The 26,307-nt window shown below is 39.9% G+C and overlaps 1 protein-coding gene across 8 annotated transcripts in view; it reads right to left on the reverse strand.

Annotated features, from left to right (window-relative positions):
• Positions 1 to 26,307, reverse strand: part of GAB1 (GRB2 associated binding protein 1) — a 126,981-nt gene that overhangs the window by 32,606 nt on the left and 68,068 nt on the right. For all 8 annotated transcript variants that reach the window (XM_055550255.1, XM_055550253.1, XM_055550254.1 and 5 more), the window contains one exon: positions 3,941 to 4,235. In XM_055550255.1, the coding sequence (XP_055406230.1) occupies positions 3,941 to 4,235 (295 nt within the window). The remainder of the gene's footprint in view (positions 1 to 3,940; positions 4,236 to 26,307) is intronic.

Genomic DNA, 26,307 nt, shown 5'->3' on the forward strand with positions numbered 1-26,307 from the left:
GGCACTGAATATCCTTTGTTAACTAGAAGAATTATAAAGAAAACAAACAGAGAGACAGAAGAACACCTACTGGAGTCTTCAGATCAGCTGAATCTGTACCAATGGAAACAGAAGTCTGACTTCATATCCCCCCAAACAAATTCTAAATTGAAAAGGAAGCAGGTTAAAGAACAACATCGGCACAAAGACTGTACAAATATTTAAATTATTTTAGCTGACAAGCCATTATACAGTGCAACCCATGTGGTGTCTAAATAAATCATTATCATTACTGACTGGCTGTTAAATAACCATTAAAAAGAGAGCCATCTTGTCCACTGGCAGATGACTGGATAAAGAAGCTGTGGTACATATATACCAACGGGATATTCTTGTGGACACAGTGCAGGGAAGGAGAGGGTGGGATGAGTGGAGAGAACAGCATGGAAACATATGCATTACCATATGTAAAACAGATAGCCAGTGGGAATGTGCTGGATGACTCAGGGAGCTCAAACCAGTGCTCTATGACAACTTAGGAGGGGTGGGATGGGATGGGAGGTGGGAGGGAGATTCGAGGGAGGGGACAAATGTATATATACCTATGGCTGATTTATGTTGCCCTGGTAGCACAGACGGTAAAGAATCTGCCTGCAATGTGGGTGACGTGGGTTCGATCCCTGGGTTAGGAAGACCCCCCTGGAGGAGGGCATGGCAACCCACTCCAGCATTCTTGCCTGGAGAATCCCCATGGACAGAGGAGCCTGGTGGGCGCAAAGAGTTGGACATGACTGAGTGACTAAGCACAGCACAGCACATGGCTGATTCATGCTGATGTATGGCAGAAACCAACACAATATTGTAAAGCAATTATCCTTCAATTAAAAATTTAAAAAATATATATATACCAAAAAAGAATTTGAAAAAGGATAGATACATGTATATATATAACGGAATCACTTTGTTGCATACCTGAAACACATTGTTAATCAACTGTATTCCAATATAAAATAAAAAAAATTTACATAAAATAAAAAAATAAAAGATACATTGAATTAAAAAAAGAGCCATCTCATTTGTGACTTCAGCTTCAAAATCCTCCACTGTACTCAACTATAGATCATGTCTGCAAGCAAGAAAGGAGCTTAACTGGATTAAGAAATAATACCCACGGGTCCACTTGAACTGGGAACAATATTCAGTAACTTTACAAAAACAACCAAAGCTTTAATTCCATATGCGCAACAATTTCTTGAGGCTTTTAATCAGCAGAACTCTGTTGAAGTGCTCTGTGTCATTAGCCTCCTGTCTAAATCAGTCACCTCCTTCCCTTTCGCAGTGCAGTTTTCTCTTGAGCATTCTGGAGCCTCTCAGCAGGGGGTTCCCCACTCCCCACTGGGCCAATCCCAGTCCTAGAAGCCTCCTGCTCCTGGGGGCTGCCTGGCCAGAGAGGAAACAGTGCTGACCTGAGCTAATTGGAGATGATGACTGTTTCACTTCAGTCCAAATCTTGATGTTGATTGTTAATACAATTTTTCCACCCGTCACCAAATCTCCAGTGCTCCTCAATACATGTATTTGGAAATGCACACTTGTCAACATGAGGATAACCATGAAGACAATAGGGTCAAAGACCTTGGGCCACCTTTATTTCTACTTTTGGACTCTGCAAACCTAAATTAGTACTGGAGTCCCCTACATGGGTTCTCAGTGTTTGTTTTAAAAAGAAGAGAAGTAGAGAAGCAGACAAGGAATATTAAAGGTCAGGACAGCTACATAAAAGCACCCAAAGAGGAATTCCACTTGTAAAATTCTTCTTGAGGTCTTTAATCACTCAGTTCTTCCAGGTTGTTGTTCAGTTGCTCATTCGCATCCAACTCTTTGCAGCACCATGGACTGCAGCACTCCAGGCTTCCCTGTCCTTCACTGTCTCCTGGGTTTGCCCAAACTCATGTCCACTGAGTCAGTGATACCATCCAACCATCCCATCCTCTGTCTCCCCCTTCTCCTCCTGCCCTCAATTGTTCCCAGCATCAGGGTCTTTTCAAATGAGTCAGTTCTTCACATCAGTTGACCAAAGTATTGGAGTTTCAGCTTCAGCATCAGTCCTTCCAATGAATATTCACAGCTGACTTCCTTTAGGATGGACTGGTTTGATCTCCTTGCTGTTCCAGGGACTCTCAAGAGTCTTCTCCAACACCATAGTTTGAAAGCAACAATTCTTTGGCACTCAGCCTTCTTTATGGTCCAATTCTCATATCCGTACATGACTTTTGGAAAAATCATAGTTTCTTCCAGGACAGGCACCCAAATATTAGATCCTTAAGAAAGTCTTCCCTTGCCTCTGTCATTCACAGCCCTCTTCTCCAACCAAGGAGGAGTCTACTCCCCCTCTGCATCCTTCCCTAGCCCCTAAGCCTGCAGGTTCTGCATCCCTCCTTCCATTCATGTAGACAGAATATGACTTCCTTCAAAAGCCTCCAGTTCACAGTTGGGCTTCTCTAAGAAGCTTTTCTTCACTGCCTCTGTTTCCAAACTCAGGTCCTTCTTCCTCCACATGCTTTATAGGGCATCTGTGTTAAGTAAATTGAGATGTTTTTTCTTTTTCATCATGTTTTGTGACTGATTCTCAATTTTCTTTTCATAGGTATTGATAGTCACCTTGGCTATTTCATAACTCCACAGTCCAATATAGTTTAAAAATAAGTCCTGTGTCCATTATTAGATGAATGGATAAAGAGGATGTGGTGTTTATATATATATATATACACACACACACACATAATGGAATATAATGTATGTATTATATCATGATGTGATATGATATACTGTAATATAGACCATCAATATAATATATATAATGGAATACTACTTGGTCATGAAAGTCATGTTGCCACTTGCAATAACATAAATAGACCTGGAGGGTGTTATGTTAAGTGAAATAAGTCAGACAAAAAAATACAAACACTTTATGATATTAGTTAAATGTGGCATTTACAAAATGTTACAGACTAGTGAATACAACAAAAAAGAAGCAGACTCAGACATAGAGATGAAATTAGTGGTTACCAGTAGGGAGTGGGAACGGAGAGGGACACAGTAAGGGTAAGGGACCTCAAGAAAAGGGCATTAAGAGATTCAAAGGGGATTAAGAGATTCAAACTATTATGTATAGAAAAAGTTATAAGGATATATTGTACAACACAGGGTATATAGCCAATATTTTATTTATAAAGAGCATACCCTTTAAAAACTGTGAATCATTATATTGTACAGCTGTAACATATAATACCAGAGAAGGCGATGGCACCCCACTCCAGTACTCTTGCCTGGAAAATCCCATGGATGGAGGAGCCTGGTGGGTTGCAGTCCATGGGGTCATGAAGAGTTGGACACGACTGAGTGTCTTCACTTTCACTTTTCACTTACATGCATTGGAGAAGGAAATGGCAACCCACTCTCCAGTGTTCTTGCCTGGAGAATCCCAGGGATGGGGAAGCCTGTGGGCTGCCGTCTATGGGGTCACACAGTCGGACACGACTGAAGTGACTTAGCAGCAGCAACATATAATACTGTACAGCAACTATACTTCAATTTAAAAAACTTTAGAGAGTTAAGTCGCATGAAAATGTTATTTTAATAGGTTGAAATATCAAGTATCAGCAGTGTTAAGGTTTAACTTAGTATTTATACTGGAACTCAAGAAACACTTTTAAATAAGTATGCCTTCCTGTCATCTTCAGGACATTATTTAGACCCTGCCCCGCAATGATAGTCTTTCTTTCTAAAATTTACATAAAGTTTCTCTCCAGATATTGAGAGGTGTGCTTTTTCTACATGTTGTTACTATTATAAAAAATATATTGTGTAACTGAAATAACAATGAATTTTATAATGGCTTTTAAAATGCAGTAATAAAGGAGAACTCAGGGTGCATCACAAAATCCTGAACTTAACTTACCTTCTTCTGTAGGATTAAACCCACAGATGTCACAAATACAACGAACCCACTTATTCATCTCCTCCTCGCTGTCGGCTACCAAGTAGAAAATCCGGTCAATGGTGTTGATATCAAAAATGTAGCTGTTTTCAAACTCTTTTTTGTTAAATGTCAATCCAGCATCAACTTGCTGACATAAATTTAAATCAATAATACGGATAGGCTTCTTGGCGTGATCATTTTTGTAATATTCCAAGACATCTGGGTCTCCAGTTAAACGGCCACTGCGTAACACAAACCATCTCCTCTTCCATGCCTAGGAACAAAACAAAAATATTCACCCAGTGTTAAGCTGAGAGAAGTTTTTCAGATGCACATTTGTCAAATCAAATTTACAAGATCATTGACTAGAGAAAGTCACATATGCTGTTTTGTTTTCATAGAATAAGCTACCATTCCTGCCAGGTTTACTGGTGTCTCCTCAATTAGCTCAATAATCTGTGTGTATACACACTTATTGTTCTCTATCATCTGATAAAGTATTAGAAGACATTGATTGATATTAGAAGACATTTACACTGACATACTATCAAGTCAACAAATCAAGAAAGATTTAGTTTTCATTAAATATGAAAAAGTAAATGGTGCTGGAAAACCCGGATATCCACCTGCAAAAGAATTACAACCTCACCTTATATTATACAGAGATGAACTCAAAATGGATCAAAAACCTAAACGTAAGAGCTAAAACTATAAAACTCTTGGAAAAGCACATGGGGGAAGCTTCACAATGTTAGATTTGACAATAAGTACTTGAATATGATGCTAAGAGCATAGGAAAAAAAAGAAAAACAGATAAACTGGATCAAAATTTAAAACTTTTATATTTTGAAGGACATGCTCAAAGGGTGAAAATGCAACTCACAGGATGGGAGAAAATACTTGCAAATCATATATCTGGTAAGACATTAATGTCCAGAATATACACAGAACTCCTACAACTCAGCAGTAACAACAGAAATATACAACTCAGTTAAAGAAAGGGCAAAGGACTTTCATATTACACCTAAAGAAGCCTAGAAATTCTTTCACTATTACCCTATTTAACCTCAACATTGATCAAAAAAAAAACAAAAACAAAAAAACAAAAAACAGAATCAATTGTCTGAAAGAGTTGACTTCATCAGTTTTTAAACCCAACATCTCTGCCCAGAGACAAAATGAAGCCTTACTCTTCTGTGACGGTCTTCCTGAGTGGGCAGTCAGACCAAAAGGAGGCCCATTTTAGCAAAATTCAAGTTACCTACTAAGAGTCATTCTCTGCTCTAGACTGAACATACAGGGTCAGACGACCAGGAAGTGGAAGAACCGAGAAACGGCAACTTATGAACCCCAAGGGAATCAAATCTTCTTCATGGACACTGTCCACTTCTGTCCATCTGGAGAACATGATGCGGCACCAGTCTCATCTCAGTCCCCTAGTTCTGGAAAAGTGTAACAAGACAGAGTATGTCTCTTCCGGTGATAACTTGCGGGTACTGACAGCTTTATGCTTATGGCATGTTCAGAAATTTTTTTCATAGCAGTATATGAGTTTGGTGCTCTACCTACAGTCTGTTCAGGCTTCCCAGCTGGTGCAGTAGTAAAGACTATGCCTGAGAGTACAGGAGACATGGATTCGATCTCTGGGTCAGGAAGATCCCTTGGAGAAGGAAATGGCAACCCACTACAGTATTCTTGCCTGGAAAATTCCATGGACAGAGGAGCCTGGTGAGCTACAGTCCAAATGGGGTTGCAAAGAATCAGACATGACTGAGCAACTGAGTGTATACACACAAATACACACGCATGCACACACACACACACAGTCTAATCAGACAAAGAATGTTCATGACATTGGTAATATAACGTAGGCCAATCCCCCTTCCCCAATTATTATTTGTTTCTTCATTAACATAGAGATCCCTTTATTTAAAAAAATCTACAAAATTTATAATCACTAAAAGGAATACTAGTAGTGATATGATATGGTCTCTCTCTATTTTTTCTTTTGCAGAAGTTGGCAACTGTAACACAAAAGGCATGACAGTAGCCACTAAAAACTGCTTTATTTTATCCTGAAAAATACATGCAAACCGAGAGGAGGACTAACTAAAATCCACATAAACTTCTCCAATAGATGTTTAGTCTCAGCCTCCATAATGACCACCTTTCTTTAATAAATTCTGACACGAGTTAATTTTGACTTGTAGTTCATTGATGGAGTCACAGCTAGGAAGCTGTGGCAATTCTCTGAGGCAGAGAAAATGAAAATTAAGGGACTGGAGTGGTGCAAAAAGCAGTTCATTTGGTCTATAATCATTTGGATAACTGTACTAATAACTGAATTAACTAGGGTGATAACTTCAGGTTTTAACATTTTAAAAGATTCTTTAAATTGAATTCACCCAAGAAAATGTAGATATATTAAGAACTAAGTCAATGAAATAATCAGTCCATAAGTTATTGATTATACTATAAATGACATGCTAGGTGCTTGTGTGAAGAAATGATAGGAAATTGATGATTTCTTCTCTCCAAGAATCTACTGGCTATGAAGAAAACACTCATCATACATGCAAATATTTGAGAATACAGCAACTCTAATAAAATATACGCAGGACTACAGACAGAGAGGCCTGGCAGGCTACAGTTCAAGTGGTTGCAAAAGAGTTGGACCCCATGACTTAGCAACTCAATAACAACGAATTGTCAATGGACAGGCATTCCTTCGTGGAAAAACTTATGCAATCCTTTAATAAGCAGATCAAGTAGAAAAATCACAAAGACCTAAAATATTATATCTGTACTTCTTTAATATCATCAAGATTTAAAAAAAATATTTGGCTGCACTGGGTCTTAGCTGCGGCATGCAGGATCTTTAGTTGCGGAGCCCAGACTCTCTAGTGTGGTGCACAGGGTGAGTTGCTTCCTGGGCATGTGGGATATTAGTTCTCTGCCCAGGAATTGAACCTGTGTCCCCTGTATTGCAAGCTGGATTCTTAACCACTGGACCACCAGGGAAGACCCTATCATCAAGATTTTGAATTAATTTCTCAGTTTGACTGCAGCTCAAAGTTAAAAGCAAACGATTAGTGTCCGGAAGAAAGCAGTGTTGGAGTTCTACAGATGTTTTAGATAATACTGAAAAGTTATAAAGTGTTAAATTCACGTGAATTTAGCACAGGATTCTGGATTATAAAAATCCATTCATAAATCTATTTATTTCAAAATAAATAAATATCATCTCTTAGTAAAACTCATGCCCTCATGGATATCTCCTTATCAAGCAGTAAGCTTTAAAAAGGGAGAGACAAGAAAAAGGAAAACACAGTACTATGTCACTTATCCAGGGCCATCAAGGAATCATATCTTTTTGTAAGTGATTTCTCCAGATGGTGAAAGTTCTGTCTTTAAATACAGAAATGACTTTTTAAAACTTTAATGTGGTTGGTGCAAGGAAATCTTTCTAAAATGCCTTACTACATAATTCATTGAACATAATTCATGCATCCCCCAATGACTCAGACTAAAGATCACAGGCATCAATTTCTATACTGTACTTCAGTGCAGCTCTCAGGCTGTAAGACGTATGCAGAGTTGTGTGTTATTTGCTCAGTCGTGTCCAGATCTTTGCTACCCATGGACTGCAGCCCGTCACACTCCTCTGTCTATGGAATTCTCCAGGCAAGACCACTGGAGTGGGGTGCCATTCTCTTCTCCAGGAGATCTTCCTGATCCAAAGATAGAATCTGGGTCTCCTGCATTGCAAGCAGATTCTTTACCATCGGAGCCACCAGGGAAGCCAGTATGCAAGGTTATCTGCCCCTATACTAAATGCTACAATATTGCTGTGCTTGTATAGTCCATCTCTAAATTCTTAAATACAGTCATTTTATTTTTCTCTTTAATCAGCTGTCCCTTCTCCTGCTAATCATATGATTTCTGGATGCCCAACTGTCTCCTGTCTCGGGGACTTTGCACATGCTGCTTCCTAAGTCCAGAATCTTCTTTCCTCTCTTTGCCAGGCAGACTTTGACCTTTAGGTTTCTCTTTCTTGACCACCCTCAACCCACCACTCCCCAGTGTACAGTAGGGCATATTTTAAGGATCTCATCACTTAACCTATGTAGTGATTTTTATAATTCTGTGATCCAAGTTTTCTTTGTATTTCTTTATTTAGTATCTAACTCCCCAAGCAGACTGTAAAGTCTGAGTAGACTGTGACCATGTCTATTTTATTCGCCATTACACACTCAATGCATAGCCCAGGGCCAAGTACTTAGAACTATTTATACAATAAACAGAATTCCCGTAAGACTGTGAAGTTGTCACAATTTTCAGACTATTAGATTAGATATACGGGCCACCCTGAATAGAAAGTCATGCTTTCTAAACCTCTTCCACCTGAGAAAAAGAGCTCCAATGCTGAATGTATACATAATAAAGTAGGCACAACTGAACTTTGCCAAAACACAGGCACAAAACACCCCGGGAAAATGACAAAAAGAGAGAACAGTGCAATATGTCCCTTTGCTACAGTTCACGTGTCACTCCTGGTCATCCAGTTGACTGTAGCTCCCCATCCATTTCTATGTTTCCCTCTTGAAATGATACTGTTAACATGTAAAAGGCCCTTGGAAATGAAAATAAACAGCCAAGAAATGAGCAGCAATGAAGCTCGGGGCACTAGGCAGATTGGGCTAGCGATTACAGAGGCCGAGAAGACATTATCTAAGAGATGAACCCTTGCAGCAGGAAATTACAACATGAAAACACAGAATTTAGCCAAGCAGCACCTGCCACTTATTTATTTATTTTTAACATGGTCCAAATGTGAATGTTTGTCTCAGTCACAAAATGAGTCACTCTCATTGAATCTGGCACAGATTAAACTGGAAAACAAAAGCAATTACATAAACTACACACTTTAATAAGGCAGATACAAAGGTTCTCTGGATTAGGGTACAAAGCACAATTTAGCCACAGAATAAAGCTTGATGCTCAACAAGAGAACTGACATCAGCACCCTTGCTAATCACAGCACAAAAGCTTCTCTATGTTTTGTCTGAGCACAAAATGGGTCCACATAAATCAGTCTTTGTTATCTGAAAATATCTGGGATTCTTAAAGTTTGCCCTATTTTTATCCTTGCTGCCTTGGTAGCCCCAGAGAAAACTGTACATTGCCTTACCAATTCTACACTGCAGTAACGGACAAAAAAGGACACTTTTTTTAGGAAACACTCAAAGCCATTTTAAACAAAATATATGTGAAAAATCATTTTACCCACTGGCTAACAAGCAGGTGTGGTTAAGGGAGCTATGCAAACATTTATTTTGTTGTCATTTCCTACATGCAACAGTCAGTTCAACCTGAAGTTGAATAAATGATGCGTTAAAATAAGATTGCATCAGCAGGTCTGCATTTTGAAGCATAACAGTCTGATGCCAGTGTCCCATCTCAGGGTTTCAAGATTAAATCTGGCTTCTATATGAAAATCAAAAGAGAACAGCACAGAGAGTGCACAGATCCCAATGGACATATATTTACATCAGACGGTGAAAGTAAGTATCTACAATGCTTAGAGTACTTCCATTGCTTTTACCTATCCTCTATATTCGGTGACTGACTGCAGGATAAGCCAAACTCTCTCTGGCAAGCTCTCCTAGCTTTTGCTATCTCTACAGCCCCACTTTTTGCTGCTCTGCCTTTCAACTGCATTGGAAATACATGCAGGTCCCTTAATACTCTACTTCTGTACTGCCTCTGGCCCTGATACATTCTGGCCCTTAGCACATAATCCATTCCTAGATTTAGCTCAGACTTTGGGAAACCACCCCTGAATGGCCCCCTCCAAGCTCTCCGTTTCCCCCTCATTTCCAGTTACAGAGTTTGACATCCCTACAAGTCAGCTTCTTGAGGTCTGGAGCCACGTCCCAGCGAGGTGCTCAGGCAATGGTGAATATGTCAAAGGAGACACGGATAAAAATATGGAAGTTCTCACACTCTCTATGCATTATAGGGATATTGCTGCTGCTGCTGCTAAGTTGCTTCAGTAGTGTCCGACTCTGTGTGATCGCATAGATGGCAGCCTGCAATCTTCCCAGCCCATTTGCAACGGGGCTGAGAAGAATTATTCAGGAAAGACAGAGGTGCATAAACCATAAATTCATCTGTTTTAAAACTCTACAGCTATGAGAGGTTTTCTTGTGTTTTTTTTTTTTTTTGGCCACACCATGCCACATGTGGGATCTTAGTTCCCCGACCAGGGATAGAACCAACAGCTTCTGCATTGCAAGTGTAAAGTCTTAACCACTGCACCAAAAGGGAAGTCTCAGCATAGGGCATTTCAAATGCTCACCAGGTGATTCAAATGTGTTCAGGCAGAATTAGGCTGGTTTTTGAAAGAGAATTAAGCAAACAAACAAGTATAGAGGTTCTTTTAAAATTGTATCTAATTCCTTCTCTTCTCAAGCCTTCTACTGCCACCAAAGCAGTTTATCTGTTCTCTCCTCATTTTTGTCCACAGTATTTACCCCACTAGAGAGTATATTTGAACTCCTTTCTACTATTGGAAACCTAACCATTCTTCAAAGTTCTGTTCAAATCTTTCCCTTGTCTTGTCACCCCTGCTCTCAGGAGTCTTGGCCAAAGTCTTCTGCATGGCTATGGACAGCTTAGAACCATCTGTTATCTTGTCATTTTCACTGGTGGCTCAGGCGATAAAGAATCTGCCTGCAATGCAGGAGACCTGAGTTCGATCTCTGGGTCGGAAAGATCCTCCAAAGGAGGAAATGGCAACCCATTCCAGTATGCTTGCCTGGAGAGTCTCATGGACACAGGAGCCTGGTGGGCTACAGCTATCTTTCTATGTACATTTCCAAATGTTTCAAATACTCATGAATTATTTTCCCAACCTGACATCCAGTTCTTTGAAAGCTGAGACCATTCCTTACATTTTTTTGAGTCTGCTGTGGAGAGCCAGTGAACTTAAATGAAAGAGAGAAAAGAAGAAGTCCACTGTTGTTATTAGGGTAGCCCAAACTCCAACTTCACAAGTCGGTGTACAAAACCATACTTATTATAGATCAAAACAATACTTACCCTCCCTGCCTCTCCAGCCAACACACACATTTTGCTGTCTTCAGTCTAACACATCCTCTTTCTCTCACCCAACGACCCTACTCTGCCTTCAAGAGTTAGCTTAAGACCTCTTCTTTGCAGCTTTCCTCAGCTTGCTCTGAGTTAAGGCACCTGAACGACTTGCTCCCACTTCTCTGAGCTCCCAGCACACAGGTCCTAGGCAGTGTGTTCCCTTCAGGTGGTTCACAAAGGCCTCTAATGACTCCATCCAGGTCTGCAGGTCTGTCACAGTCCCTGAATCCTCAACTTGACCTTGACCAGACAAGCTGAAGAATAGCACTTTCTATATTCTCGACTCAACCGCCCTTCCATCACGAAACATCACCACTGTAATTTTACTAACCCACTATTATCCTAGGAAACTGGTGGAAAAAAAGAGTGGAACTTTCTTATTCTGAAATCTCTTAAAGGGTATTTCACGACTGAAATTTAAGGAAAGAAGGTCACAACTGTGAATTCAAAACTTATGTATAATCTTAGAAATCTGTAAAATGTTAACAAAGATAGGTATTTCACTAAATGAAAATGCTGTTTTTTAATAAGGGAGGTTTTAATCTAAACTTCACCAGGAGGATAATGGTTAAATAAATTTCGAGATATAGATACAATAATAAATTGATGCAAAACATTTAAAAAGTGAGACAAATCTGTACATATGAAAAATGCATGCATGCTCAGTTGCTAAGTTTTGTCCAGCTCTCATGACCCCATGGAGAAGGAAATGGCAACCCACTCCAGTGTTCTTGCCTGGAGACTCCCAGGGACGGGGGAGCCTGGTGGGCTGCCGTCTATGGGGTTGCACAGAGTCGAACACGACTGACATGACTTAGCAGCAGTAGCAGCAGCATGACCCCATGGACTGTAGCCCTCCAGGCTCCTCTGTCCAGGGGATTTTTCAGGCAAGAATACTGGAGTGGGCTGCCATTTCCTTTTCTAGAGGATCTTTCCAACTCAGGGATCAAACCTGTCTCTTGCAGGTGAATTCTTTATCACTGAGCCACCTGGGAAGCACATATATGAAAAATACTCACAAGGTAATTGTTAAACTTAAAAAAAAAATAAGCTACAGAATTGTATGATTTCATTTTGTCTGAAATGATTGTGTGTATGTATAAACTATGTTTAGAGAGCAGGTCTGGAAGGAGATACACCGGAAGTGTTAACTGCGGTCATTCCAGGAATAGGGTTGGGAGGGTCAGACCAGTTTTATATTTTTATTTTATATGATTTTGTGTCTGATTTTTTTTCAAGGACTTTCCACTCAGTACTCTAATAATTTTAAAAATATTACATGTTTTAAAAGCTTACGCTTCAAAATGTTCTAAAAAAGGATGCCTATTAATTAATATTTTAAAATCTAGGAATGATGTACATAAGACAAAAGAGCTTACATCTGTATGGAAATGCATATTCCTCTTCATATTCTGCAGTTAGTGAATAAATTTAGCCTTTCTTTTAAATATAGAATTCCAGGATACATCTGGAGAGACTGAGTCTTAGTCAGGAAACAGCTTAGACAAAGTATAACTACTTTGTTTTAAAAACTGGAATTTAGAGGGTTAAAAAAAAAAAAAGGAAAGTTGGAAGTACTTAAAATAGAGAAACAAATTTCTTCTCCCAAAGTCTGGTGGTCTTCTTAATATTCTTACAATTTTAATTTATTTGAAAAACCATGTCTGTAAACAGTCATATACTTAGATATTCAAATATCTAAAATAAGCACTTTGGGAATTACTTTTCCTATTAAAAACATTAACTTTCCATAATAATAATACAACTAGGATAAATAAAATAAAGAAAAACAAATTAGCCATGAAGCAGGGACAAAAGAAAACCATTTGCTTTAAAATACTTGAGTTGTTTTCCAGGAAGCACCATCTTTTCTCATAGTGCAAAATAAGGAAAAAACAGGCTCAGTGGAAGTTTCCACTCCATTGGCTCTGTCATTAAGATCATCTGTTCCAAACACACACAAGCCTAAAATTTCCTGTTTTCAAACTATTGCCACCATCTTCTAGCCTAGTGTTATCTGTGCTAACTTTAGCTTAGTAATATAAACAAAAGAATACACCAAAAATAATGCAAGACAATGCCTAGAAGTAGGCTAACAACTGTGCCACAAACTTCTTAAATAGGGGTTTACATACAGTGTCTGGACAAAAACAAATTAGCTAGACCTAAAGCAGTTTCATAATAGCAAACCTAACAAAAAACATAACAAAAATCAAATTTAACTCAAACACTATGGTAGATGGAAAGAAATTTCAGGGAATTTTAAATGATTAATGAAAGTGCATCTCATTTACTTGTTGAAATCATTGCTAAACTGATGCCTACTTTAAAACTGGTGGAAGTCCTACATTAAAGGAATAAACAAAACAGCAATGACAAAAACTCCCTGATATTTTATAAACACAAACTAGTTCTTACACCTTTTGGGATCATTAGACCACTCTGCGAATCTTATAAAAGCAATAGAACCTTTTCTTTAAAAAAGACACATAAATAATATCTCACAGTTTTAGTGGTTCACAGGACCCCTGGGCCACATGATAAGAATGCTTGAAACAGGACTTCCCTTTAATACTTCTTACTTCAAAGAAGAGTTTGATATGAGACTTTGGACCCCAGCTAGGCACATTCATTTCTAAAATTCCACAGGAAGGTAGGTCACCTCTCAATACAGAATGGTGGGGCAGGTTGAATATATATTTTTACTTGTGAATACTAGCTCATCTTTCATATTTCCAAGTGTACAGGTTATCGGACACACTAACTCTGTGGGTTTCCGAGGCTTCCTCATCCTGATGAGGAGGAGGCTGAGAGGCAAGAGACTGGCTAACAGTAGATGCAAGATAAGCTTGCAGCGTCCTGTGTGGCTGGATGAAGGCTTGAACCTGTACTGGGAAGAAAGACCACCTGCCTTGGCTTTCATTTCATCTCACCCTTTTCCTGTGACCAAGTCCTTTAAGAGTCAGTGTGCTCACATCAGGGTGTGATCACAGGACAGTGGGGTCAGGGAGTCCACCTCAACTTCCGGAATCAGCCTTCAGCCTGCCTTTGCCCTAGACGAAAAGTATTTGGGAGTCCTATGCTATCTGGTTAGCTGGAGATTTAGAACGGCAGCTGTAGTTACTTACAGAGCAAGTGTGTCTTTTGTATATCTCCCTAAGAACCCATGGAAGCAGAGGTAGCACAAATGTCCAGATTCCTCCCAATTTAGCTGAAAACAGCAAAGGTACCATAAAGGACTGTGAGCTGCAAACACGTCCAGAGTCATCAAACCATTCATTTCATTTCTAGGAATCTCACTAAAGGCAATAATGCAAAAGACAGCTAAATACACAGGGCATCCAAGCACTCAGAACAATGTTGGTTATATGAACAAATATTTGAAACAATCTAAATATGCAACAATAGGTAGGGTGACCAACCATTCCAGTTTCCCCAGGACCATCCCTATTTTCACAAGTCAAAATTCCACATCCCGGGAAACTCCTCCATCCTAAGCAAACCAGGAAGCTAACTGGTGACAGTAGGAAATTGAGGAAATAAATTAAGATACGCTTCTATGAAGGAGTCTGACACAGTCATTAAAATGATGCCTCTGAATGGCATTTTAAAGATCCCCCTCCCCCATGGTTTGAAAAATTTCCAAACACCGAGAGGGCTTGGCCAGGAACTAATCTTTTCCATTTTGGAGTAGCTGGAATCTGCTGTGAAGGGAAACTGCAACTCCTTCCTGTCTATCAGTACCTTCTCTGGTGGTCGTCACCTGCTCCAGGTGAAGCTGACTGCTCCAGGGTATCCAGAGCACCTGTGCAAATTTCTATTCAAGTAAGCTTCTCCTGACTGTCATGAAAACCTTTGAACAGCTGTTTCCTACCCAAGACCTTGTCTCATTTCTCTTCCATCTAAGTGCTTAGCAGAGTGCACAGTAGGCAAGGATGTGGTGCCTTAAAAGACCAGCGTGACAGCTGTTACCTCAACAAATGGATGAATGACTCAATGTCTCCGGGTGACCCTGAAGATGCTGTCTCTGCTCTTTACGAACCCAGTCTCTGCATAAATTAATGCTATGCCAGACCAACAGTGGGTCTTCTTATTGCTGTAAGAGTTCAGCCACAAATCCGGTCAAATCTCCTCCTCTGCAAGGTTCAGTCAACAAAAAGTGAAACCACTTAATCAAGATTAAGTCAATATGAAACCATATGGAACCATGCCAGTGTGCTACAATCCAGGAACCACAACTTCAGATAAGTCCCTACAGTATTGAGACGTCTACGTATTTTAGTTATAAAACATTTATGTTAGTGTATTTAATTATATATACAACTAATTCTCCTATATGTTCAACTTTGGGGGGTGTGTGTCTAATGACATCCCTGTCTCTGAGGGTAGGATGTAATATCAATAGGAAAATAAAGGCAACAAGCCTCGTACTGTGAAGAAGTACAGTAAAAATGGACATGTTTAAGTGAAGAATAAGATGTGAGAACTTTAAATTTTGTTGTTTCGGTGGTAGGAAATTGATATCACATCTGAAAATCACCAGATTTTCTAGCACAGATACAAATTCTAAGTGCAGTTTTAGAGCAATGCTGTCCAACAGAACTTTCTGCCATGAAGAAAATGACTGTGTTGACCATCACAGCAGCTACTAGTCACGTGCAGCTACAGAGAACTTAAAACATGTCTGGTGCAACTCAGGAGTGGATTTTCCAGTTCATTTAATTTAGCCATGAGTGTACTTGCCATCATGGGACGGTGCTGCTTTAAAGTCTATTTCTCCGACTTGAGCAAGAGGCAATACCAACTGCTAAAGAGGTTGCAGTTCTAAATAAGAAAACCCACAACGAATGTTTAAAATTGTGAAATGTTACTGTAGGCTGCTGTGCCTGAAATGCTAACAATTATGTGAATATGTTTCCTGATTTTACTGTGCCCCACAAATGCATGTCCCCTGCATTGTTTTTGTTAATATTATTCTTGGGAAAAGAACATGCTTGCTTAAATAGTGACTTTTTAAAAAAATTTAACACTAATAACACTTTGAAATTAAAAAAAAAAGTTTATCTTCCATAAACCCAACAAGTGTCTAAACTCTTTCTTGTTTAGCTATTCAATTGAAAATTAATAATTAATTCTGGAAAAAAGCTAGCATTTTTAGTTTCCAGCAAAACATACAAAAACATTCTCCTTTTCTCCCCTGCTTTGTACTGAACAGTCACAATTCAGGATAAAGTAAAACACTGCTATTTGGATGACACTTCAGAAACAACACTTTCACATTAAGAAGCAGAGGAGAAGCATAAAGTGGTACAAAACAAAATTCCAATTTCCATAATTACATTTATCTTGAATGAGCCAGAATAATGCTTTGTATAATTTTCTTCTTAACATGAAACTCAATCTAAAGCTTCCGGAACAAAAGATATGTGGCAATGAAAGGCTTCCTTGGAAAGGCATACTTCCAAAGAGATGAATTATGCATTCTGGAGTCATTGACTATAAAGCACATTAAGTTCAGGAGGCAAGGAAGAAGAATCTCACCCAAAGAGAAGTAAGCACAAAGCCGAACATGACACAAAAATTGCTCCAGAGATAATGAATGAAGAGGATCTTGGATGGGACCATAGAAGATTGAGCTCGAGTGTTGACAATGATGCTCTCCCCGCCGCCTCCCTTCAGTGATAGAAGGGAGCATTATCCTTTGCAAAGACATGATTCTTTGGGGGAAAAACACTTTTTAATTCATGTGACATCTAGATAATCATCTTACCCTGTAAGAAAAGCTGTTGATCATTTACCTCTCTTTTTCAACTAATCAGCACCATCTTGCCTGTTCTATGATGTCTTGGCCCTCAAAACAGCCCAGCTTTCTTTTTTCTGTCAGCTTTCCATCTCCCTCTATACCACCCAAGTCTTATAACCTTTGACCAATAGGAAGTAAAAAGGGAAAGACTAGAAATCTCTTCAAGAAAATTAGAGATACCAAGGGAATGTTTCATGCAAATGTGAACACAATAAAGGACAGAAATGGCATGGACCTAACAGAAGCAGAAGATATTAACAAGAGGCGGCAAGAATACACAGAAGAACTGTACAAAAAAGATCTTCATGACCAAGATAATCATGATGGTGTGATCACTCACTCACCTACAGCCAGACATCCTGGAATGTGAGGTCAAGTGGGCCTTAGAAAGCATCACTACGAACAAAGCTAGTGGAGGCGATGAAATTCCAGGTGAGCTATTTCAAATCCTGAAAGATGATGCTGTGAAAGTGCTGCCCTCAGCCAGCAAATTTGGAAAACTCAGCAGTGGCCACAGGACTGGAAAAGGTCAGTTTTCATTCCAATCCAAAAGAAAGGCAATACCAAAGAATGCTCAAACTACCGCACAATTGCACTCATCTCACACGCTAGCAAAGTAATGCTCAAAATTCTCCAAGCCAGGCTTCAACAGTACGTGAACTGAGAACTCCCAGATATTCAAGCTGGATTTAGAAAAGGCAGAGGAACCAGAGATCAAATTGCCAACATTGCTGGATCATTGAAAAAGCAAGACAGTTCCAGAAAAACATCTACTTCTGTTTTATTGACTATGCCAAAGCCTTTGACTATGTGGATCACAACAAACTGTGGAAAATTCTTCAAAAGATGGGAATACCAGACAACCCGACCTGCCTCCTGAGAAATCTGTATGCAGGTCAGGAAGCAAGTTAGAACTGGACATGGAACAACAGATTGGTTCCAAATCGGGAAAGGAGTATGCCAAGGTTGTATAATGTCACCCTGCTTATTTAACTTCTATGCAGAGTACATCATGAGAAACACTGGGCTGGAGGAAGCACAAGCTGGAATCAAGATAGCCAGGAGAAATATCAATAACCTCAGATATGCAGATGACACCACCCTTATGGCAGAAAGCGAAGAAGAACTAAAGAGCCTCTTGATGAAAGTGAAAGAGGAGAGTGAAAAAGTTGGCTTAAAGCTCAACATTCAGAAAACTAAGATCATGGCATCTGGTCCCATCACTTCATGGCAAATAGATGGGGAAACAGTGGAAACAGTGTCAGACTTTATCTTTTTGGGCTCCAAAATCACTGCAGATGGTGACTGAAATTAAAAGACTCTTGCTTCTTGGAAGGAAAGTTATGACCAACCTAGACAGCATATTAAAAACCAGAGACATTACTTTGACAACAAAGGTCCATCTAGTCAAAGCTATGGTTTTTCAAGTAGTCATGTATGGATATGAGAGTTGGACTATAAAGAAAGCTGAGCGCCGAAGAATTGATGCTTTGGAACTGCTGTGTTGGAGTAAGACCCTTGAGAGTCCCTTGGACAGCAAGGAGATCCAACCAGTCCATCCTAAAGGAAATCAGTCCTGAATATTCCATTGGAAGGACTGATGCTGAAGCTGAAACTCTAATACTTTGGCCATCTGATGCAAAGAACTGACTCACTGGAAAAGACCCTGATGCTGGGAAAGATTGAGGGAGGGAGGAGAAGGGGACGACAGAGGATGAGACGGTTGGATGGCATTACCGACTCAATGGACATGAGTTCAGGTAAACTCCGGGAGTTGGTGATGGACAGGGAGGCCTGGCGTGCTGCAGTCCTTGGGGTCGCAAAGAGTCAGACACAACTGAGTGACTGAACGGACTGACAGTGGACTGAAAAGAACAGTGACTGGAAGGATTTACATGTACATGATTTAATGCTGAGGACTGTGAGAGAAGGGCTGGGGGAAAGAGAAAAAGAGTAGCTATTTCTGCTGGTCCCATTTGGCAGGACCCAACTCATCCTAAACTCCAAGAAAAACTGTTACCCAAGCTATACAGTTCATAAAACCTTAAAAAAGAAAGACCATATGTATAATAATATAGACATATCACATGCAGTTGACACAAGATAACTTGTACACTTCTCTGCTTTAAATATGTTAGAAACCCAAGACAATCAGTCATTCACAAAGTGCTGGCATCTGAGGTAGCAGACAACTGACTGCGCCTGACTCGCCAGCTTGGAAGTTCAGTGAAGTCTGCAGAAGCTAAAAATAGCCACACAAACATGTTTACAACATTGTGAAAATACAGGATCCACACTGTTTTCTAAATATAAACCTTGAGTTCGAAGCACAGGGATTGGCTCTGGGTTTTCAGAGACGTCACTGGGACGTCCCACACTTGGCCACAGAAATCCACATTTCAGGCTTTTACTTTAAATATATAATTGGTGGCATTTAACTAGAGTGAAGGTGGAGTGGATCTGGAAGGGAGAGGACAAGCAGGGAAAAAAAAAATGGTATCGCTTCCTCCATTTAATTAGAGGGCTTCAGAAGACCACAAACCCCCAGCTCCTTGTGGTGGGATCAGCCTGTCATGAAATTCTGCAAGAGGATATCCTGTCTATATTTTTCCACCCAGTATATCCACTCTCCGATCTAGTCCCTGCCCCGTTCCTAAGACTGTAGGTGCTACTGAAGTAGATACATGTAGACAGAAGTCAGATGGAATATGTACATATGTGTAAAAGTGCCTGCACCCCACTTGGTCCATGAGTAGTGTAGGCATGTTAAAGGCAACAATTCTTTGGCTGTGCTACATGGCTTGTGGGGTCTTATTAATAGTTCCCCGACCAGGGATTGAACTTGCGTCCTTGGCAGTGAAAGCACAGAGTCCTAACCACTGGACCGCCAGCAACAGTTCTAATTCTTGTCCTGTTCCTAAAGAGTGAAATCATTCTAGCTCAAACACTGGGGGAAATTTCTAGCTAAAACCCACAATGCTTTATCAACTGGGATTGCTGGCAGGAGGGGAAGGGTGCGCTAAGACTATAAAACATTCAAAGGAGTATGTTATTAGTGTAGGAAAAAAATATTCAGTCTAAGTTATGCAAAATTATTTTTTGTTATTAATTGCTGCATAGAATTTGTTTAGATTTTATCCTCTGCATTTAATTCTAAAAAATCAGCTATTAAAAGAAATAAGAAAAAGAAAAACCTATAGCAAGAGACGTAGCCCTATAATAGTATATTATAAACTTCAAATGAAGAATCCATATTTCTGGAGGCTATCCAAGATCCAAGAGAAGTGTTCTTCAGAACAAAACTGTGTAAGTTGTACAGGCATTTTTTTAAACAAAATAAACTACAATCAACAACAAATTCAACTGAAAAACTGGAGGAAATTATATATAATCCTACCACCATCAAAAATACATTTTTCCATATTTTCATCTAATTTTTATCCATGTACATACATACTTTCAAAGTAGCTAACTTTTTTTTGAAAATTGGAGGATAATTGCTTTACAACGTTGTGTTGGTTTTTGCTGTACACAAGTGTGCATGAGCTGTAAGTATACATATGTCCCCTCCCTCCTGTGCCTCCCCACCACCACTGTGCCCCTCTGGGTCATCACAGAGCACCAAGCCGAGGTCCCCGTGCTGGATTATCCAGGAGCTTCTCAACAGCCACGTATTTCACACATGGTAGTGTATACGTGTCAATGCTAAGCAGCTAACTTTTACAATACAGATGATGTGTTTTTGGTTTCCTGAGCCACACTTCTAACTTTCAGAAGCTTAAAATTCTTGGGTTTAAAATTTGAATTCATTAATATTTCACTAATATTCACTAATAGTCATTAATTTTTCCAGGTGTTGCTTATCATGCTAGAATTTACAGAAATAAAGGTGAAGCCCTCACTGAAATGCTTTCTGAAACCTGATAAAGAAAACACACTTAAGGACTATAAAAACACAGGACATTTATTCACCATGGGCTTCCTTAGCACAGAATCCCAGATACACTCTAGCAATTAAGATATTTAATTACTCAAAGGATGTCCTACGGGGCCTTGTCCAATTTTGTACAGAATGCAGTTAATGCTCTAAGCACATAACGGTGAAAACAAACATGTATTATCCTCTTGAAAGAAATGGCAGCATCTGTTTACCAATAATGGCAATCTCATTCTGTATAGAATGATTTATTAAATCTAACAGAAAAAGTATTCCAGAAAAAAAGACTTTTTCATTCTTCAACTTAACGTTAGGCATTGTAAACTGAAGATATTCTCAGAAATGTTTATACCTTAAGATTAAAAGATTAGGTGATCTAGTTATACATTTTCTACAATGAACAGAGGATAGTTTGGTCCAAAACTGAGGAGAAACCAAGTATCTCTGGCTTCCCTGGTGGCTCAGTGGTAAAGAATCCACCCGCCAATGCAGGGGACCCAAGGTTTGAGCCCTGGGCAGAGAGATACCCTGGAGAGGGAAATGGTGACACGCTGCAGTATTCTTGCCTGGAGAATCCTGTGGACAGAAGAGCTTGGTGGCCTAGAGTCCATGGGGTCGCAAAGCGTCTGATATGACTTAGCCACTAAACAACAACAACAAAAGTTATCTCTAGTTAAAATCTGACTAGCTTTAAAAAAAGAAAATAAAATCAAAAGCACTGGTTCTATATTTTGTTGAATAACTGACCATGTAAAGACAAATTAACGAGGTTTTCATTTAAAGATTAATATTCTGTAACCCTAGGCTGGCAGAGGTTAATGAGTTTCAGGTAACTAGATCTAATTCTTGAGGAGCAAAGACAAAGAAAGAAGAAAGAAAACAAAACAAAACAAGACCTTTAGCTAGTCTCCTAGACCTTGAGGTCCCCACACCAACCCCATATGGCTTTCTAATCTTTAGGAGCAGCTGGGGAAGAATAATCAGAAATAAAAACTACCCAGCATTGTGGCCATCATGTACTCCTTGTGGGGAGGAGGACAATTCCTTGCAGAGGTGGGGTGGGGGGCGATGGGCGGTAGAAACTACTGGCTGTAAAACAGGCTACCAGGATGTACTGTACAACCTGGGGAATATAATCAATACTTTATAATAACTGCCAACAAAGTAGAACCTTTAAAAATTTTATTAAAAATTATAAAAGAATTGAAAGGGGAAAAAAAAAGAAGAATCCCTTCTTTGCCTTCTCAGCCTAGTCCTTTCACCAAATGGCTTAGGGAGCAGTTGCACGTAAACATTTGTTATGTGCAGCCTCCTAAGAACTCTCTCTTCACTGCTCTAGTCTCCAAACCTAACCCACACAATGCTTGACAAAAGTAGGAACCCAATGAGTGGTTACTGAGTGAATGAATGAAGACGAGTATTCACGGATAAGGTGAACCTCACAGGGACCATCATTACGGTCGTCCACAAATAATAATTAGTGGTTTGAGGTTCGATGCCAGAAACACGCTAGAAAAGCAAAAGAAATATACTGTGATAATGAATTAATTGGGAAACTATCATTAAGCCTGAATAAGCATTTACAACTTAAAATATATAGTTATAAGCATGATAAAGATGCTATTACGTGAAATACACAAAATAGAAAGACCTTCCCCTAAGGTATCCAGAAAGAGTAGCAAACACAGGCAATGCACTGAATAGGTTTCCTTTGTATTCCGTTCTGTTGTCTGCCCCCTAGTGGAGTCCTCGTGAGCAGAGAAAACGTAAGAAAGGCAGGCACTACAAAAATCGGAAAACCCAAACCAGAACAAAACAAAGTGCAAGGCACAACCAGCTTACTTCGGACTTCTATGAATCAGTTACTCAAGGACAGAAAGCTAACTTCCAAATTCCTATTCAACACTTTTGCTCCGAAGACCAAGCTCTTGTATCAACTTCGGTAGGTTCACTATTTCCTTATGCACCTTTGGACCTTTCCTCATTACCTTTTAAGGAAAAGTTGGCATCTCTAGATTGCATCTAGGTGGCATATGGGTTTCTGGATCTTTAAGAAGACAATTTACTAACTGCTAGTTTCTAAGTTCACGTGGTCAGCCTGCTTTAATCTCTGGTGTTTTTCAGGTGTCTTTGACATGAGTGGCTAAAACAGAATCACTTTTACAAAGATGCCTCTGGCAAGCTCTGTATTCATTTTCACTGCACTTCAAATCGAGGGGCCGGTAAAGTGAAACAGAGACGCTAAACAGCGATGGCAGACGTGGCTGAGTGACTCCTCCCAGAAAGCAGGCTTATCTCCATGGGGATCTTTCTGTCTGGAGAGGGGTGTGGGTTTTGTCTATGATCTCATCTGCTGCAGCAGCCGACTCGCCTCCAAACCGGCGGCCCATTTTATACCCGAGTTTCGCACTAACATGTACAGTTCTTTAAATATGAAGATGACAGACACTGCTACTGACTTACGTAAACAACCCGTCACGTGACCCCCTCCGCTCCTTATGACTGGTGACACACCTCTGCAAGCCAACCCGCCAGGGTTACAGAAACTTCACTAACTGAACAAAACATCCGAAAATCACTCCTGAAAGGAGATACAAGTCTTGAGCGTTTCGGGGCTTTAGTGACCCAGTGGTTCTACTTCTTAACCTCCGAAAGAATCAGAATGCTAAATAACTTAAAAGTGAAAGTGAAGTCGCTCAGTCGTGTCTGACTCTTTGCGACCCCATGGACTGTATGTAGCTTACCAAGCTCCTCTGTCCATGGGATTTTCCAGGCAATAGTACTGGAATGGATTGCCATTTCCTTCGCCAGAGGATCTTCCCGACCCAGGAATCGAACCCAGGTCTCCCCCATTGTAGACAGATGCTTTACCGTCTGAGCCAAGAGATATGATACTAGATTTTCTCCCGTATGTAAGTACTTGCACATCTAAAACTCCTACACTGGTAAGAGCTATTTCTCAGAATTGTATAAAACAATCAAATAAGAGGATCCATACCCAAAAACATTCAGAGATGAATAAAGGGACTAAAATAAACAGTTCCCTTAATTATCATATTTACCGCCCTTTGTAGAACTGCATTAGTATGATAGTTCTGGCAGGTTCTAAAAACAGTTCATTTCCAGTGATTTATGACTATATCTTACATGTGACAGTTATCAGCTTTAAACACCCTCACCAGCTTTTTCATGGAGGAAACAGAGAGGCCCAAATCAGGGGAGATGGAGCAGTCAAGGTTTATTTTAATAAGCAAATGCTCAGGGTAGAGGAACACAAGATGTAACATTTTTTTTTTTTTTCTGTTCTCAGACTGCTGTGAATGCTATGAAAGGCGAGAGGAATGAGAAGACAGCTGGCATACATCTTCCTCTGTTCATTTATCTTTTCCCTTTGGACAAACCCTCGGCAACAGGAAGTATCAAGAACACAGAGGAAAACTCTGTACTGGTAATGCCTTCCCGACTTTCTCGTTGCTCAGACCTCTACTACAAAGGCAAGGAACAGCAAATTTCCACCTTTGAGGACCCTCAAAAGATTTACTCCAAGCATCAAGGCTCCTATGTCAGGAAGAAGGGATGTGGGGGAACTTCCCCAGCTTTCTATACTTGGATGTTATGGATTCTTCGGTTAATTTTTATCTGCTGTTTTACTACCACATTATTTATAGAGGGCAAAGTAGCTAAAAAACTGACTTTCTTAAAACTTACTATATTTAGACAATGATATCACTACTAAATTTGAAATATGATATTATGATATAATTCTTCAAGCATGCTTATATATCTAATTTAATGTTTTGAAGTCTGTTCAAGTGATTCATTAAAATGAGTAACAAGGGAACAAATGAGACAGCTGTTGTGTTTGTAGATCTGATTTGCAGCATGCCGTTTGAGCTCAACAATCTACTCAAGAAAAGAACTGTTCCTATTCTCAAATAATTATATTTTAAAAATCAGTGCAGTATCTCTATTAAAGACTTAAGTTTATACAAGTAGTGCTAAGTTTCTGCGTGCTATGAAATTAAACTTACAGCATTCATCACAATTTGTAATCATACTGATTATTTTGTTTGATGGTTGGTTTAGCATCTTCTGTCTCCAAGGAGACAATAAGGAATTAAGAGGAGACTGAGTCTCTCCAGTCCACCAAGCTTCTAGCACGTCGGATGATATGACAGGTGCTGAATAAAGATATGTATATTAAAATGTTCTATTAAATTCATATCTGCAGAAGGTCAAACATCAAGTTGTACAGAAGAACTTATCACACAATACTATAATCCCACCGCAGGCATCCTCACTCTGAGCTGGACTCTAAAGAGAAGCTAGTCCTGGTTTGGGCTTCTCTTGGTGGTTACCCTGGGTTGGTTGTTCCTGGTTTAACCCTTCACCACAGACCCATTCTCTACCTGTCTCTGTGTCTGGGGAAGAGGTGAGTGTATTTATCCCCCTTTTTCCCAGCTTTACCTAATTCCTGAACACGGAGGCCCTGGGTGGTTACTTATTGTTTCAGGGCTCAGGGGTCTGGTATACACAGCTTTTTAAATGAGCATTTATTATTTCCTCCCCTGTTCCTCCAGCCCTAAGGGTATCAGGACCCTCATGTAAGCCCAACCCACAGCACCATAAGTAGTTCCTTCATTAAGGTCTGCATTTGAACCATCTGAACTGAGTCTCTTCCCTGTACATAAAAGATACATCCTATTTCCAAACACTATGCTTCTACATGACTTCTCATTTTCAGACATGATCCATGGAGGTCTAGCTTTGACAGCTCACTTTCCCCTTCTGCCTCTTCCCCGCTTCCTCCCAAAGCAGTGATAACCCCAGTTCAGCCCCTCGACCAGACGGATTCTGCACCACATACTAAGCCACTGTGTGGTTTATCAGGCATAGAGTGTTATTTTCTAGGAACAGTTTGTTTTCATTCCCCTCCTCCATCTTTCCTCAATGACCTCCCACTGCCTAATTTTCATCTGTTATCCACATAACTCTCACACTATCAAGGCTGATAACACATTCTGTTCTATAACCATCTCAATTTTTTTTTTTAACTCTATAAAGATTGACTCTAAGAGTTTAAAGTCAATAAAGGGCATTTATACTCTCATGACCATGGATATGTTTTTTCCCACGGCCCCATGGGACGAGGACTGCACTGCCTTCCTGGCTTGTGCAGGGTCAGCATCATTAGCCGCAGGCCATACAACGGAGAATGGTCCTTGGGTTAAGGTTTAATGGAATCTGTTTTCTACTTCATCAATTCCCTTTATATCATCAACCTTTCCCAAGCTTCCCACTGTAACACCTGCTTTATCAACCCTCTCCTTTCCCAGGTCCACTCTACTTGAGTCCTCCCTTGCCCCGACTTCTGCTTCAACAGGGATTCCTTCTGTGATTTCCTGCTGTATTTTCCCACGGTGGGTCCACCAAGCCCTACAGGCCATGCTT

This window comes from Bubalus kerabau, chromosome 16, assembly GCF_029407905.1.
Source record: "Bubalus kerabau isolate K-KA32 ecotype Philippines breed swamp buffalo chromosome 16, PCC_UOA_SB_1v2, whole genome shotgun sequence".
Classification (NCBI taxonomy): domain Eukaryota; kingdom Metazoa; phylum Chordata; class Mammalia; order Artiodactyla; family Bovidae; genus Bubalus; species Bubalus kerabau.